This window comes from Anomaloglossus baeobatrachus, chromosome 1 (genome assembly GCF_048569485.1).
Source record: "Anomaloglossus baeobatrachus isolate aAnoBae1 chromosome 1, aAnoBae1.hap1, whole genome shotgun sequence".
NCBI lineage: Eukaryota > Metazoa > Chordata > Amphibia > Anura > Aromobatidae > Anomaloglossus > Anomaloglossus baeobatrachus.
In genome coordinates, this window is record NC_134353.1 from 163929358 (window position 1) to 163945947 (window position 16590).

Consider the following 16590-nt stretch of genomic DNA (forward strand, 5'->3'; position numbering starts at 1 on the left):
CCGGCTCAGATTTACCATGTAGTGAACACTGGAAATAAAAAAATAAACTCCAAAAACAATCGTGCAATTACACTTTTTTTTTTCAACTTCACCGCACTTAATTCTTTTTTCCTGTTTTCCAGTACAGTGTATGGTAAAACTAATGGGTTCATTCAAAAGTACATGTCCTGCAAAAAATAACCTTGCATATGGCAATATGTACGGAAAAATAAAAAGTCATGGCTCCCGGAACAAGGGAACGAAAAAATTACAAATGGAAACCGCCCGGGGGTGAAGGGGTTACAGTGCCATGTGAACACGGCCTTCCACAGCTCTGTCTATGGTGGTTTGTACTGACGCCACATTGTCACTGTCTGCAGCCTCTGGCAGACTGGGCTCCGTGTGAGATCTCTGGTCCTTATAGTAATGTGCCTTCTCCTGACACTTTATCCCCTGCCTGACATGTCTGTGCCCTCCCGCACTCCGCTGTGCACTCCGGCCAGATAGCCGCTTCCTTATGAGCTGCCGCCCTTCCTCCCTCAGCGCCGCGCACACTGCTGTGTTTCCGGCAGACATGGAGGGCGGCTCCCCGGTGCTGTACGTGCTGGCGGCTCAGCTCTGCGCCGTGTACTCGGAGCCCGCGCTGCCCCTGGTCGTCAACACTTGGCCCTTCCACAGCGCGACACAAGCAGGTGAACTGCACGGAGGCAGCCGCTGTGCTGGGTGGGGGCTGCAGGAGGGTCCTGCCATGTAATGATGGGGTGGGAGGTGCCAGCAGAGTGGTGTGGGGGGAGGCAGTGGTGGCAGGTATGGCCAGGACACCCAGTACCCCCCCAAACGCCCATCTCCTGACATCATGACCACAAGGGGGCACCTCCTTTAGTCTCGCGGCTGTGCGCTCCCTTTAGTCTCGCGGCTGTGCGCCCCCTTTAGTCTCGCGGCTGTGCGCCGCCTTTAGTCTCGCGGCTGTGCGCCGCCTTTAGTCTCGCGGCTGTGCGCCCCCTTTAGTCTCGCGGCTGTGCGCCCCCTTTAGTCTCGCGGCTGTGCGCCCCCTTTAGTCTCGCGGCTGTGCGCCCCCTTTAGTCTCGCGGCTGTGCGCCCCCTTTAGTCTCGCGGCTGTGCGCTCCCTTTAATCTCGCGGCTGTGCGCTGCCTTTAATCTCGCGGCTGTGCGCTGCCTTTAGTCTCGCGGCTGTGCGCTGCCTTTAGTCTCGCGGCTGTGCGCTGCCTTTAGTCTCGCGGCTGTGCGCCCCCTTTAGTCTCGCGGCTGTGCGCCCCCTTTAGTCTCGCGGCTGTGCGCTGCCTTTAGTCTCGCGGCTGTGCGCTGCCTTTAGTCTCGCGGCTGTGCGCTCCCTTTAGTCTCGCGGCTGGGCGCCCCCTTTAGTCTCGCGGCTGGGCGCCCACCTTCTTAGTGTCGCGGCTGTGCGCCCCCTTTAGTCTCGCGGCTGTGCACCCCCTTTAGTCTCGCGGCTGGGCGCCCACCTTTTTAGTCTCGCGGCTGGGCGCCCATCATTAGCTCAGAGCTGAAGGGGTGCAGTACTCAGTGCAGTTCAGTAGCTACAGGGGGGCTTCCGATGCCAATAACTCCATAGCCGATGGTCTTAGTTACACAATAGCCCATGTCCAGCTGAGGGCAGAGATTTTTTACGCCACGCAGTAGCTTGGAGATGGCACTACTTGGTGGCTTGTGCCAAGTGACGGTCATCTGACCAGGCCGCAGATCAGGACTTTGTCACTATATCGATGTAGCTTTGCCTTATGCACAAACTATTAATGGGGCGTCTGGTTACAGACCCTGACCGTATATACTAGGATGTATTTACAGTATACAATGGTGTAACCTGAATGTCATGGGCCCCAATGTAAAAGCTCCAGTAGGGCCCCAATTATTGGAAGTCTATAATATCATTGGTCGTTTCATATAGGCCAAAAGGACTTTTTGGGCCCTCTAGGCGCCAGGGCCCGGGTGTGATTGTAGCCCCTGCACCTATTGTTATACCCATTCATACAGAATCAGGTCACCCCACAGGACCCCATGGTTTATGATAAGTGCATGGTAAATGGGGTCCCAGAGACTCGTTCATCATATTTGGCTGGAGCTTTTCTGGTGGCTCACAATGTATGAGCAGATGTGCATGTTGTCGGCTTTCTGTGTGCGTTGACTATGGCGGTGCACTTCTTTCATGCAGCCTGGAAGGCGCTCGCGGCCGGTGGATCTCCATTGGATGCAGTTGAGAAGGGCTGTGCCCAGTGTGAAGTGGACCAGTGTGATGGCACCGTGGGATATGGAGGAAGCCCTGATGAATCTGGAGAAACAACACTGGATGCCATGATCATGAATGGGTAACGATCTCTTCATCTGGATCCTGCAGTGTTTTTTTGGGAAGAATATCTATGTACATATGGACCCCGATGAAATATGCCGTGTTTTGTTTTTCCTGTTGCAGTCGATATCTACCGTATGTCTGAAGTGAGATTGTGCACACAGTGTTTATGGCAATTATCAGACAACCATAAAGAGGGAAATGCCCAAAAAACACACTTGTAGCCTTCATCTGGTAACAAATGGCCCAAAGCAACAGAACATTAATGTACATGGTGGAAAAGTTGCTTGTTACTGGTTATGAGCAGCTCGGACGGGCTCAACTTGTGTGCCAAGTATAATGGAAGTCAATGGGGATCTCGAGCATTAGTAGACCAAACTATGTACATCCATAAAAAATAACTTTTATTATGTAACTAATTAAAACAGCATCACATTTGAACACTCAAAACAATTACACACAATGTGCATGTGATGTGTGATCAATACACACTAGGCCGGAGGTATTGGGATCTGTGATCTGGGACTAATGTGCAGTTGTGGAATGAAGATAGAAGTATCTATCCAAAATAGGGGACTCTGGGGGAATTGCTCTCCCTCTATTCAGTCCTAACAATGGGGCTTTAAGCTCCCGAAATGTGTGGTGCTCCCATTCCACGATGGCTGTCCCTGGTTATCCCTCACTACCTCATAAGAGACCCACCACTGACCTCCAAAAAATTGCTAGTGCAAGTAAACCTGGTACACATAACATTCACACCAGAATGGGAATACGTCAAGTATAGTTCTTCCTGATGAGAACTTGTCACTCAGGTCACCAATATATTTGATATTTATAGCCTGATATTATTAGACATAAACGATAAAGTCACATTAATCGTATCAATGGGGTACATTACTGTTAGGTGGTAGTCCTCCTGGGCTACATGGAGGATCCACATTTCTGGGTGTACGTTCCCATAACCGAGTTCCTGTTAAGGGCAAGCCCCGGTATTGTATAATTTAGGAGAATCTATTCTTCTCAACGTGTTTCCCACCACTAATTATTGGGGTTCATTAGGGGAATCAGAGATAGCTATCAGGGGCTCAGTCGCATCCTGATTGCTCAGAGCGCCACCCCATAGAGAGAGTCCCACAAAGTCGTCAGGTGCCCGGTCACGATGTTCCTTTAGGCCAGACCAGGGTGCCAATAGTTTACATTGCGGTCCTGTGTACGCTACTACTTTGTAGAGCACAAGGTACCGCGGTGTAAACTTTTGGCACCCTGGCCTGGCCTAAAGGGACATCATGACTGGGCACCTAACGACTTTGTGGGACAAATGTGATATTGGTGGGTGAGCAATTCCACCGGAGTCCCCTATTTTGGATAGCTACTTCTATCTTCATTCCACAACTGCACATTAGTCCCAGATCACAGATCCCAATACCTCCAGCCTAGTGTGTATTGATCACACATCATACGCACATTGTGTGTAATTGTTTTGTGTTCAAATGTGATGTTGTTTTAATTAATTACGTAATAAAAGTTAATTTTTATGGATGTATATAGTTTGGCCTACTAATTAAGGACATCCTATTCTACCCCTTTTTGGTCTTCTAAAGGATTTCAAGTATTTCTCTGAAAAATCTTCCTGAAAAATGCTCAAGTTCCCCATTGACTTCCATTATACTCTGTACACGAGTGTTGAGCACCTTAGCATGATGGTGCTCCTTCATCCCTATTCGAAACATAAACTTAAGGTGAACCTGTCAGGTGCAATATGCACCCAGAAACACGAGCAGTTCTGGGTGCATATTGCTAATCCCTGCCTAACCGTCCCAGCCTATAGTAGCAGAGATAAAGAGATCTTCAGAAAAATTATTTCTAAAGATCCTTTATGATATGCTAATGAGGCCAGGAACTAGTCGCAAAGGCATTACTTTCCTTGGCTAGTCGGCCCCCTTGGCATGTAAGCATGTCCTTGTGGGTGTGCTAACATGTTAATGATTGTGCAGTGTCAGAGGCATGGTCACTGTCATCTTTGCTGCCACCTCTGGTTTTTGGCTCAGTGCACATATTCAGATGTTCAGAAGTCCCGGACTTCCGGTTATGCGCACTATGAAGCCGAGTGTATGCGTCCCTGCTTCAAACTGGTGTAGTGCACATAACCGGAAGTCCTGTTACGTTCTGATCATGCACACTGAGCTGAAAACCAGTGGTGACAGTAGAGGTGAGAGCAACCATGCCTCTGTCGTGGCGCATTTATTAGCATGTTAGAATGCTGACATGCTAAGGGGGCCGACTAACCAAGGGAACTAATGCCCTTGCTACTAGTCGCTGGACTCATTGCCATAGGATAAAAGATCTTTAGAAATACTTTTTCAAAAGATCTCTTTATCTATGCTACTAGATGCAGGAACAGTTGGCAGGGATTAGCAATATGCATCCAGAACTCGCACTTGTATCAAACTTATGGTCACATGCACGAGCCATTTCTCAAACTCCAGTCTTCACTGTACCCACCAGATCACGTTTTCAGGATTTCCTTTGTATTGCACAGATAATTAGAATTATTGGCAAGGCATCATACGTTTCCACAGGTTTTCTCAACTGTACAATACTATGGAAATCCTGAAAACATGACCTGTTGGGGCCATGAGGACCGGCGTTTGGGATACACCGGTCTGTCAGGATGCCCACTGTTTTGGGGATGTAGCAACAGATTGTCTCCATGTGCTGAGCCTTAAAGGTGCTTTACACGCTGCGACATCGCTAACAATATATCGTCAGGGTCACATCCGGCGCCATTAGCGACATCGCAGCGTGTGACACCAATGAGCGATGATCGAGTGTGAAAATGTGAAAAATCGTTGATCGTTGACACGTCGTTCATTTCCTTAATATCGTTGCTGCTGCAGGTATGAGGTTGTTCGTCGTTCCAGCGGCAGCACACATCGCTATGTGTGAGATCGCAGGAACGACGAACATCTCCTTACCTGCGTCCACCGGCAATGAGGAAGGAAGGAGGTGGGCGGCATGTTCTGGCCGCTCATCTCCGCCCCTCCTCTGCTATTGGGCGACCGCTTAGTGACGTCAATATGACGCCGAACGCACCTCCCCCTTGAAGGAGGGATTGTTCGGCGGTCACAGCGACGTCACTGACAAGGTATGTGCGTGTGACGCTGCCGTAGCGATAATGTTCGCTACGGCAGCGAGCACCAAATGTCGCACGAACGACAGGGGGTGGGTGCTATCGCGCTCGACATCGCTAGCGATGTTGCAGCGTATAAAGCACCCTTAAAAATAGACATACACCTGGGTATTTGGCAATGCTATTGTAGGGTTTCTGCGCATGACATGTCTGAAGAGCAACACTACCAAACTTATCCCCTTAAAGGGAATTTGTCTCCAGGGTTTTCCCACTTAATCTGAGAGCAGCATAATGTATGGGCAGAGATCCTGATTCCAGCGGTGTTTAACTTACTGGGCTGCTAAGTGTAGATTTAATAAAATCACTGACTAATCAGCAGGAGATTACCATTAGTTGGAGTGCTGCCATGTAGTCCAGCATATTCATGAGCTCTGTATAACTGCTAGATCTGCAGCAGATAAAATATGGATTTTTATCAAAATGACAACAAACAGCTAAGTGACACATCACTGGAATAAGCATCTCTGTCTCTGGCCTCGGTTCCACTTAATGTTTAATGCTAATGACCTTTGGCTCCCGCTCTGCTGCCAGCGTGAGCTGAGGGTCATGCGACTGTGATCCCATCTTGCGATCGGATCACAGTTGCAGAGGAGAGGGAGCTGTATATTGCACTGCACTCCGGTGTCATCCGAGTGCAGTCCGATGTTTCACACGCACTTGTATGGATGCACGTGAGCTGAGACTCGCTGCCAAATGCAGCATGCTGCGACTGTTTTCTCATGCCGATATGGCATGAGAAGTCAATTGCAGATGGACATTTGCTTCATAGTTTTGCACTGGAGCGGTCCATGTACTTTTTTTTTGCAATTTGTCAATCTCTGCATAGCCTGACATGGCCAGCACTGACTGGTTAGTGACGGCACCTCTTAGAAAGACCCTTTTAATAATGTAAAAAAAAAAAGCAATTAATTGAAAATAAGCAGATAAATGTGTCTATTATCTACACAATGAGGAGGATAGTGTATTCTGGTGATTTATAACTAAAAAAAAAAAAAATTCTCTGAGGATCGTACATTTAGAGTATATAATAGTTCCTAGGCCTCAGGATTTGATTAATAAATATTCTTTCTTAAAATTTTGACACTCTGCCAGCTTCAACATTAACACAAAACAAGGCCGCGGTATTTTTCACATCCCTATTATTCGGCTGGATTTAGCAAATGCATCCAAGGACTAATTGTCTGAAAGAAAGGAGTGTTAATTGCTGGAGGATAGTCTGACCAGACGTATTGCACTAAAGCAAAACTAAAGCATCTAATAATGTTCCAATAGCATTAATATTGTGTTTCTGAAGCCAGAAAATATGAACACTCGTATAGCCGTATGAAAAACTGTGGACACCCCTTTATGATTTCATGCCCAAGCTGAGACTGCGACAGAGGGCCTTGCGAATCCAGCCTAATTCTGTTCTGTGCTGCTCCAGTTTCTGGTAGAATATCCTGGACACAATTCCGACTATTTCCAGAAACGGCAGATTTTGAAAAACTGACTTAGGATATACACACTGCACTTCTGGGGTATTGCTCAAGTAGGGTCCAAAACCATCTCCAGTAGAAACTTCGCACTCAAGGTCAATGTGAATAGTGGTTCGTGGGCACAGCGTAATACCCAGTTACGCCATTTGCCAAGTTGCTATACTTTCTGAGGACCCTCTGCACGCACACTGATGAAGGTCTTTTGACCGAAATGTCTGTGCTTGTGCTGGTTCTACAAGTTCTTCACAATAAAAAACACTATTCACATTGATCTTGAGTGCCAAGTTTCTACATCTAATTAAAATCATTAACAAACAAAGTCTCAAACTAACCATGTCAAAATTAGTCAAATGGTGGGGTATAGTAAATCACCCCACCCACACAAACTCCATGGATAATGCAAGAACAGGAGAAGAAAGGAGTTTTTTTTTGTGTAATCAAACAATTCTTTTTATTTCTTAATAGTATTTTTTTCAGATTTTATATATTTAAATACATATGGTGACAAAATGCAAAAACAGATGAAAACATACACATCTAAAAAACATATGTGAGTAAAAAATGTGACTAGGGGATACCAAAGGTATGGAAAATTGTAATGAGACTCGGCAAATTAGGATAGCTGTATACAAGGAGATTGTGACTTTTTTTGCTTTTGCCCACACATCAATGCATGTATCAAAAAAGTGCTATGTGCATACAAAATTGTTGCAATTGCCCAGTACGGCTATGTGGCCACGCTAGAATGTCCCTGCGGATTTTTCTGCCTGCGGGTGCGGATTTGCCGTGGATTTGCCGCGAATTTACCGCGGATTTGCCGCGGATTTTGATGCGGATTTAATTTTTTTTTTTTTTCCCCCATTCAAAACCAAAAATCCGGACCAAATCTGCACCAAACAATTGACATGCTGCAGATTTTTCCGGATCAAAATCCGCGGCAAATCCGCAGCGGAAAATCCGCAGCATGGACACAGCATTTCCAAAATGCCATTGAAATGGCTTGAAAGTGCCGCTGCTGCAGATTTTCGGGAAATCCGCGGCAAATCCGCGGCAAAATCCGCGGTAAATCCGCAGCGTGGGCACATAGCCTATAGGGTGTCAACATGAAAATATAGCAGCAATGATGGTAAAGTGCTAAATGCAAACAATGGGTAACAAAAGAGAGGCTAATTCTGCAAATCGCTGGGAATAGTTTCCATATAAAAGGCCATGTAAAACGCAGCAGCCTTCCTATGTAAAGTGCTAAAGTGCAGTCATAGTGTACTGCCCCGTGGGCTTGGCTGCGACCGCCGAGCCGCTCGGATCCGTGCTCGTACAGTGGGTGGTGGCTCGAGCTTCTCACGGACCCGGGGGTCACGTCGCTCTGCAAGGATGTTGGCACTACACGCAGGGACTTGACGGGGAGTTCCACGGCCGGGGCAGCGGTGGTTTGGTTTGGAATGTAAGTTCGTGACGCCACCCACGGGTCGTGGTGAATAGATGGACACCACCGCTGCCGTTAACTAGGCCTCCCGGGGACGTGTTGCGCAGCTTGGTGTTGACCCCTCCGTGGGTAGGGGAGTGATGGTCCCGGGGGTCCGAGGGAGGTGCTGAGGCGTGGGAGTGGGTGCGTGCTGGGTGCTGATGCGGTGCGCGGCCCGAAGGCACTGGTGTACTCCCTATGACACAATACACTGGAGTTTCCGGTAAACCAAATGGGGTGATGAACGGGGCCCGCAGCCGGCTGCAGCTTCTCCCAGAATAGGTTGGTGGTTTCCGCCTTTCTCCTGCACCTCTTTGTATGAATGTTTGACTCCTATGCCTAAGCAACGGTAGTCCGCTCCCTGACTGGTATATACCGTAGGAGCCTGTTTGTGTGCAGACGCTGGCCCTTTGGGTCTCTATGCCTTGGCGGTGGCTTTACCCTGTATGGTTGGGCTGTTGTCTTCTAACAGGTCTTGTGTGGGATAGGTCCTTAAGTCCAGTCCTCAATCAGTTGATGTGACTCGGCTCTGTCGGTTCAGGGCTTTGTACTGGGTCTGAGTACCTCAGAAAGGAAACCGGCTTCTGTCAGTAACTAAGGATAATTATCTGTCCCAACTTGTGCCGGGCCCAACTAGAGGGGCAGCCCTTCTCGACTTAATTTTAAGCAACAGGCCAGATAGAATAACAGACGTATGAGCGGATGGGCACCTAGGGAATAGTGACCACAATATAATACAATTCCACTTGTGTTTCAGTAAGGTGCCTTGGAGGGGGGTTACAAAAACGCTGAATTTCAGGAAAGCAAAGTTTGATCATCTTAGAGAAGACCTTCGCCAAATTGATTGGGACAATGTCCTCAAAAATGGGAGCACAGAAAATAAGTGCGAAATTTTTAAATCTGTATTAAACACCCACTGCGAGCGAGCCATACCATGCGGAAATAAAAGGGCTAGGAACAGGAGAAAACCAATGTGGCTAAATAAGGATGTAAAAGGGGCAATGAATAATAAGAAAAAGGCATTTAAAAAGCTAAAACAAGAAGGCAGCGAAGAAGCATTAAAAAATATATAGAGAAAAAAATAAAATGTGTAAAAAAAACAAATACATTTAGCAAAAGTAGAAACTGAGAGACTCATTGCTAAGGAAAGCAAAACAAATCCCAAACTATTCTTTAATTATATAAACAGAAAAAAGATTAAAATTGATGGTGTTGGCCCTTTAAAGAATGAGGGTAAAATCATAGAAAGCGATGTGGGAAAAGCAAATGTTTTAAATACTTTTTTCTCAACTGTGTTCACACAGGAAAAGCATGTGCCACAGGAAATGCAGAGTGATCATGTAAACGCTTCATTAAGTATGACCTGCCTAACCCAGGAAGAAGTGCAGAACCGACTTAGTAACATTAAAATTGACAAATCACCAGGCCCTGATGGCATTCACCCTCGGGTATTAAGGGAGTTAAGTAATGTGATAGACAGGCCTCTATTCCTTATATTTAAAGACTCTATAGAAACTGGGTCTGTTCCACTGGATTGGCGGCTAGCAAATGTGGTACCAATATTCAAAAAAGGGTGTAAAAGGGAACCTGGAAACTATAGGCCGGTAAGCTTAACATCTGTTGTGGGTAAAATGTTTGAAGGGTTTTTAAGGGATACTATTATGGAATGTCTCAATGTTAATAATTGTTTAACTCCATATCAACATGGATTTATGAAGGATCGCTCCTGTCAAAATAACCTGATCAGCTTCTATGAGGATGTAAGCTCTCACATGGACCGAGGAGAATCATTGGATGTCATTTATCTCGACTTCGGTAAAGCATTTGACACTGTCCCACATAAAAGACTGCTAAGTAAAATGAGAAAGCTTGGGCTCAGGGAAAATGTGTGTAGATGGGTAGGTAGCTGTCTTAGTGGTAGAAAACAAAGAGTGGTTATTAATGGCTCATACTCGGATTGGGCCAGGGTTACTAGTGGCGTGCCACAGGGGTTTGTATTGGGCCCCCTACTATTTAATATATTTATTAATGATCTGGTGGATGGTTTACAGAGTAAAATATCAGTATTTGCAGATGATACAAAACTATGTAAGGTAGTTAACACAAAGGAGGACAGTTTGCAACTACAGATGGATTTGAGTAAATTGGAGAATTGGGCTGAAAAATGGCAAATGAGGTTTAACACAGATACGTGTAAGGTTATGCACATGGGAAGGAGAAACAGATGCTATGATTACTTACTAAATGGGAAACCGCTGGGGAAATCAGACATGGAAAAAGACTTAGGCATCTTGGTCAATAAGAATCTAAATTGGAGTGCCCAGTGTCAGGCAGCAGCCACCAAAGCAAATAGGGTGATGGGATGCATTAGAAGAGGTCTGGGGGCACGAGATGAAAACATCATTCTCCCTCTGTACAAATCACTCGTCAGACCACACTTGGAGTGTTGTGTGAAATTTTGGGCGCCGGTGCTCAAGAAAGACATTACTGAACTTGAAAGGGTTCAGAGGCGGGCTACAAAAATAATAAATGGAGTGGGTGCATTACAATACACGGAAAGGTTATCAAAATTAGGTCTATTTACTCTAGAAAAGAGAAGACTTAGGGGAGACCTAATAAATATGTACAAATATATCAGAGGGCCATATAGAGATCTCTCCCATGATCTGTTTGTACCAAGGACTATGACAAGAACAAGGGGGCATTCTCGTCGATTGGAGGAAAGAAAATTCCTACATCAGCATAGAAGAGGGTTCTTCACGGTAAGAGCAGTGAGGCTCTGGAACTCTCTTCCTGAGGAAGTGGTGATGGCCAACTCACTGAATGAATTTAAGAGAGGAATGGATGCTTTTCTTGATAGCAAAAGTATAGAAGGTTATAAATAGCATAATCTTACAGGTAGATAGAAGAGCGACCAAGATTATTAGAGGAATGGGTGGGCTGCAACACCAAGACAGGTTATTAAACTTGGGGTTATTTAGTTTGGAAAAACAAAGGCTTAGGGGGGATCTAATCACAATGTATAAATATATGAGGGGACAGTACAGAGACCTTTCCAAAGATCTCTTTACACCTAGGCCTGCGACTGGAACACGGGAGCATCCGCTACGTCTCGAGGAAAGAAGGTTTAATCATAACCACAGACGAGGATTCTTTACTGTACGAGCAGTGAGACTATGGAACGCTCTGCTGCATGATGTTGTAATGAGTGATTCACTACTAACATTTAAGCAGAGCCTGGACGCCTTTCTTAAAAAATATAATATTACCAGTTATGTATATTAGATTTTATGACAAAGTGTTGATCCAGGGAACTAGTCTGATTGCCGTATGTGGAGTCAGGAAGGATTTTTTTTTCCCCATTGGAGCTTATTTGACACATTGGGTTTTTTTTTGCCTTCCTCTGGATCAACATGTTAGGCTACGGGTTGAACTAGATGGACTTAGAGTCTCCCTTCAACCTTAAAAACTATGAAACCCCTCCTGGTGCTCCTGTTCCCCAGTTCGGTACCGGCGGGCCATCGCCCGACCCCGATCCTTACGGTTCCACCGACTGTAATCCCAGCTCCTGTAGGCGACCACCACCGTCTGCCTCCTTGCCAAAGGTGACTGGGCTCCAACCCAGCCACCGGAGCAGTCTGTGGCAGGCCTGGTCACAGGTCTGCCCTTGAACTCGTCCTTCACTGTCAAGGTTACTCCTCACACTGCTCTAGAACTTCTGTCTGAACTTGTGTCTTTCCCGCCTCCAGGCCTGTGAACTCCTTGGTGGGCGGAGCCAACAGCCTGGCTCCGCCCCCCACCCTGGTGTGGACATCAAACCTGGAGGGTGGTGACAAGGGTTTCTTGGTTAGCTGCTGTCACCTACTCGGGGAGGGTGTGTGTGTGTGTGTGACTACCTGGGACGACCTGACTAGTCCAGGGCATCACAATAGCAGCATTAATGATAAGTGCATATAATCAATATGCGCGGCTTCTTCAGGGAGGGAGAAGCCGCGCATTGGGATATTTTCGTCTTCTAGGTGAAACGTACGTTGGTGGGTGCGTGGGGAACTCTGCCTTCTAGGGGACACCAATTAAGGATCTGAGCTGACCTTAACCTTTCGTTGGTATTCAATCTACATATTGATTATATGCACTTCTCATGAATTGTTGCCCTAAAACTATTGGCCCTGGCCAAAATTCCCAGAGACATTCCAGTCTACCTGATTTCAGCTGTCTTTATTTCAGAAACACAATGGAAGTCGGCGCAGTGGCCAATCTTAGAAGAATTAAAAATGCCATTGGTGTGGCCAGAGCGGTCATGGAGCACACGAAGCACACGTTTCTAGTTGGTGAATCAGGTACATAATTCTGAATTACTATTACCTCATATTTTCGGATCTAGTGAAGACTTTTCACTGCTATTTGAACTCACAAATTAATCTGTATGAACCCTGTGCTATATTTTATCATGTAATTACCAAATTTAGTTACAAAATAAATTGGAGCACATTGCGTATCAGACAATGTGTGATTTCTAAATGTAAAATATAATCCTATATATTTTTTTTTACCTGCAGTACCAATTCTTTCTTGTTTTCTTAAGCATCGGTGTTTTGTTCCCTCTGCCTAATTATGTTGTCACCTTTAAACATCACATTATTGGCTCGAGTGACGTGCAAGGCCATAATTGTGGATGTGTGGGGACCACACGCACAGTTAGGTCCAGAAATATTTGAATGGTGACACAAGTTTTGGCATTTTAGCTGCTAACCAAAACGTATTCAAGATTCAGTTATACAATTAATATAGGTTTAAAGTGCAGACTCGGCTTTATTTTGAGGTATTTACATGCTTTGGAGTAAAGATTTAGGAATTACAGCTCTTTTAATATGTAACTGCCTCTTTTCAAGGGACCAAAAGTAATTGGACATATATTTGAAAAGCTTTTTAAGGCCTCTTTCACACGTCTGTGAAAAACCACGCACGTTTTTCACGGACGTGTCAAAGTTGCGTTTTGCCCTTTGTGAGCCGTGTTTATGGCACACGTGTTTTCTCCATGTGTTATCCGTGATAACACACAGAGAACAGGAACTTTCTACTCACCTGTCCCTGGCTTCGCTGTGCGTGGTGCTGATCTTCGGTCTCCGGTCCTGCCGACTCCCCGCTGCTGCTGCTTCCGGCCGCAGTGAAATGGATATGCAATGAGCGGCGGTCAGAAGCAAGTGACAGCAATGGCAGAGACAGCAGTGCCGGAGAAGGTGAGTAAAGTTTTTTTAGTATTTTCTCAGACACGTGTGTTTTCTCCGGCGAGTGTCACACGGAACACCTCCTTGTGGTCTGTTTGCGTTCTGTGTGACACCCATGATGCCGGAGAAAAACGGACATGTCTACGTGTGGAGCACACGGGCACACGTATGACCACGCGTACACACGGTCCATGGCAGAATACCCACGTGAGCGCAGACCCATTGAATTAAATGGGTCTACGTGTGCCCGTGTCTCCGGTTTGTGAGGAAACGGACCAAACACATGCCAGAGACACGGACGTGTGAAAGAGGCCTAATGGAATGTATGGGTTATTCCTTTATTAATTCATCAATTAAGCAGGGAAAAGGTCTGGAGCTGATTCCAGGTGTGGCATTTGGAAACTGTTGCTGGGAACCCAAAATGAGATCAAAGGAGCTCTAAATGGAAGTGAAACAGACCATCATTAGACTTAATATTCTAGCAGAGAGATAGTGAGTGGTGAAATCAACATTTCAGAGCATTCAGCGAAAAAAGGAGAGCACTAGTGAGCTTTGGAACTCAAAAGGCCTGGATGTCCACGGAAGCCTACAGTGGTGGATGATGGCAGAATCCTTTCCATGATGAAGAAAAACCCCTTCACAACATCCACCCAAGTGAAGAACACTCTCTCCAGGAGGCAGGCGTTGCAGACTCTAAGGCCATGTTGTACACACATTGAGTATTTGGTGATTTCCACCCCCCCCCCCCCCCTCCCTCCTTACACCCCCTTCAGTGTTTTGTAAGCAAAAACCAGGGGTGGAACCGTTAGAGGAAAAGTAAAATAGAAACAGGTGCTCAACTTCTGCATTTTTTACCCACTCCGTGGCTTACAAATACTGAGGTAAAAATCTCACCAAATACTCAACGTTCACACGAGTCTCTTACTCTACCACAAAGAGAAGACTTCATGAGTGCAAATACAGAGGGTTCTCTACAGGTTGCAAGCCATTAATCAGACAAATGGTCCAGATTTGACTTTGCAAAAAAATATCTAAAGAAGCTGCCTAGTTCTGGAAAAGCATTGTTTGGACAGATGAAACTATGATCAACCTGTACCAGAATGATGGTAAGAAGAAAGTTTGGAGAGGGCTTTGAATGGCTCATGATCCAAAGCACATCACATCTTCTGTAAAACATGGCGGAGGCAGTTCGATGCTTAGGGATACATGGCTTTCAATCTCACTAGTGTTTATTGATGATGTGACTGAAGATAGAAGCAGCAGGTTGAATTCCGATGTGTACAGGGCTATACTGTCTGCTCAGATTCATCCAAATGCAGCAAGGTTGACCTGGCAGCGCTTCACAATACAGATGGAAAATTGCCAAATAAAATACAGCCAAAGCAACTCAGGAGGTTTTTTTTTTTTTTAAAGGGAACCTGTCAGGTCTCTTGTGCCCTCTAACCTAGCAGCAGGCACATGTGTTGGCCCAAATTCTGCCTAACCATCCCTGTCTAATGCTATTGTCAAAAAACAGAATTTAACAACATAAGGTTAGCTTTCCCTATGCTAATTAGGCCTGTGACTAGTTGCAGGGGCGATGATTCACCTGACTAGTCGGCCCACTAAGCATGTTATCACACCCCTGTGGGCATGATAACATGCTTTAAAAAAGCAGCCAGCTTTGCCAGCGTTATATAAAGCTGCGCACACTCGCAGCTTTTGTCCCCTCAGCAATGATGGTCTCTGAGGCCGGGTGTACGTGTCACGTCTTCAGAGAAACTCACTGAGCATGATCAAAGTCCACACTTCCGGTCATGTACACTACTCCTCTTTGAAGTCGGCACGCGTACACCCGGATGGCTTCGCAGATGCTCTCACATCTCTGTATGAGACTACTGATCTTTCTTTAGTTTCTTCTCCATCTTTTATGTTGTCCATTTTTCATTCATATTTGTTCCGTTTCTTGTCGAAGGGTTGTTCTGCAGTTTTTGTAAATTTTTCTTAATGTATCTGCAAAATGAGTGAGAGGAAATGGAACTAGTATACACACAAAAAAATAGATTAAAAATATTACTTTTATGCGCTTCAAATATGGATCTGTTAGAATGTGGTGCTACAAAATGCCACGCGCAAATAAAGCATGTGAAAATGAGTAATGTAAGTAAAGCCCTCTAATAGTGTGATTCAGCCATATTTATTTGTGAAGCGTGAGGTGTAAGGGTTCTGTTTAAATTTTATACCAAGTTCCTACTAGGATAAACGCAGATTTATTTTGTAGCGTGCGGTGAAGAGAAGTTGACTGTTCTTGCTCCTCTCCCTCCTGACACTGATGTGACATTGGACGCCACATTTTGTGGCTCCATAAAGTGCTGTCTAATGTCTTTAAAATGAATTTGAATTGTACTTTGTAAAGTGTAATGTGAACGTCCAGTTTATGAGGCAGCAAGAAAATGCAGTATAATAACAATTAAAACCAGACTAACTGTGAAATATATCATTTTTAGCGTCCTTGTTTGCTGAGAGTATGGGTTTTGTGTGCGAAGACTTAACCACCAATAGATCGTTATCCATTTATTCGAAGTGGCTCGATCAGCAATGTCAGCCAAACTTTCGGAGGGTAAGTAATATTGGTGATCTACATATTATATACAGTCTATACAACAAATATTCAGCCAGGATTCATATATCTGATATTAAGGGACTAAATTCAGTGGTCACTCAAGATTGAGCGATAGTCCCACTACCCCATAGATATAGTAAATATGGATATACAACTGATTCATAGTTAAATATCACCAATTCACACACAAAACGAATCAGGGAATATGTAAAAGATATTCTTTATTGTAACAATGATTAAAAACGTGGTGATGATGCGCCCGTCCCGTCTGAGCATTGTACAATGGACACAATTGTGAAGGTGAACGATATTTATTGCTTATTGTAAATCT

General features: G+C 45.3%; 1 protein-coding gene across 2 annotated transcripts in view; it reads left to right on the forward strand.

Annotated features, from left to right (window-relative positions):
- The first annotated feature begins 408 nt into the window (after nt 1-408).
- AGA (aspartylglucosaminidase) overlaps nt 409-16590 on the forward strand; it is a 41349-nt gene continuing 25167 nt past the window's right edge. Inside the window, exons 1-4 of one of the 2 annotated variants that reach the window (XM_075334810.1) lie at nt 409-671; nt 2168-2321; nt 12657-12769; nt 16144-16256. In XM_075334810.1, coding sequence (XP_075190925.1) covers nt 497-671; nt 2168-2321; nt 12657-12769; nt 16144-16256 — 555 coding nt within the window. In that variant the 5' untranslated portion in view covers nt 409-496. The remainder of the gene's footprint in view (nt 672-2167; nt 2322-12656; nt 12770-16143; nt 16257-16590) is intronic. The other variant, XM_075334819.1, reaches the window with a different exon arrangement.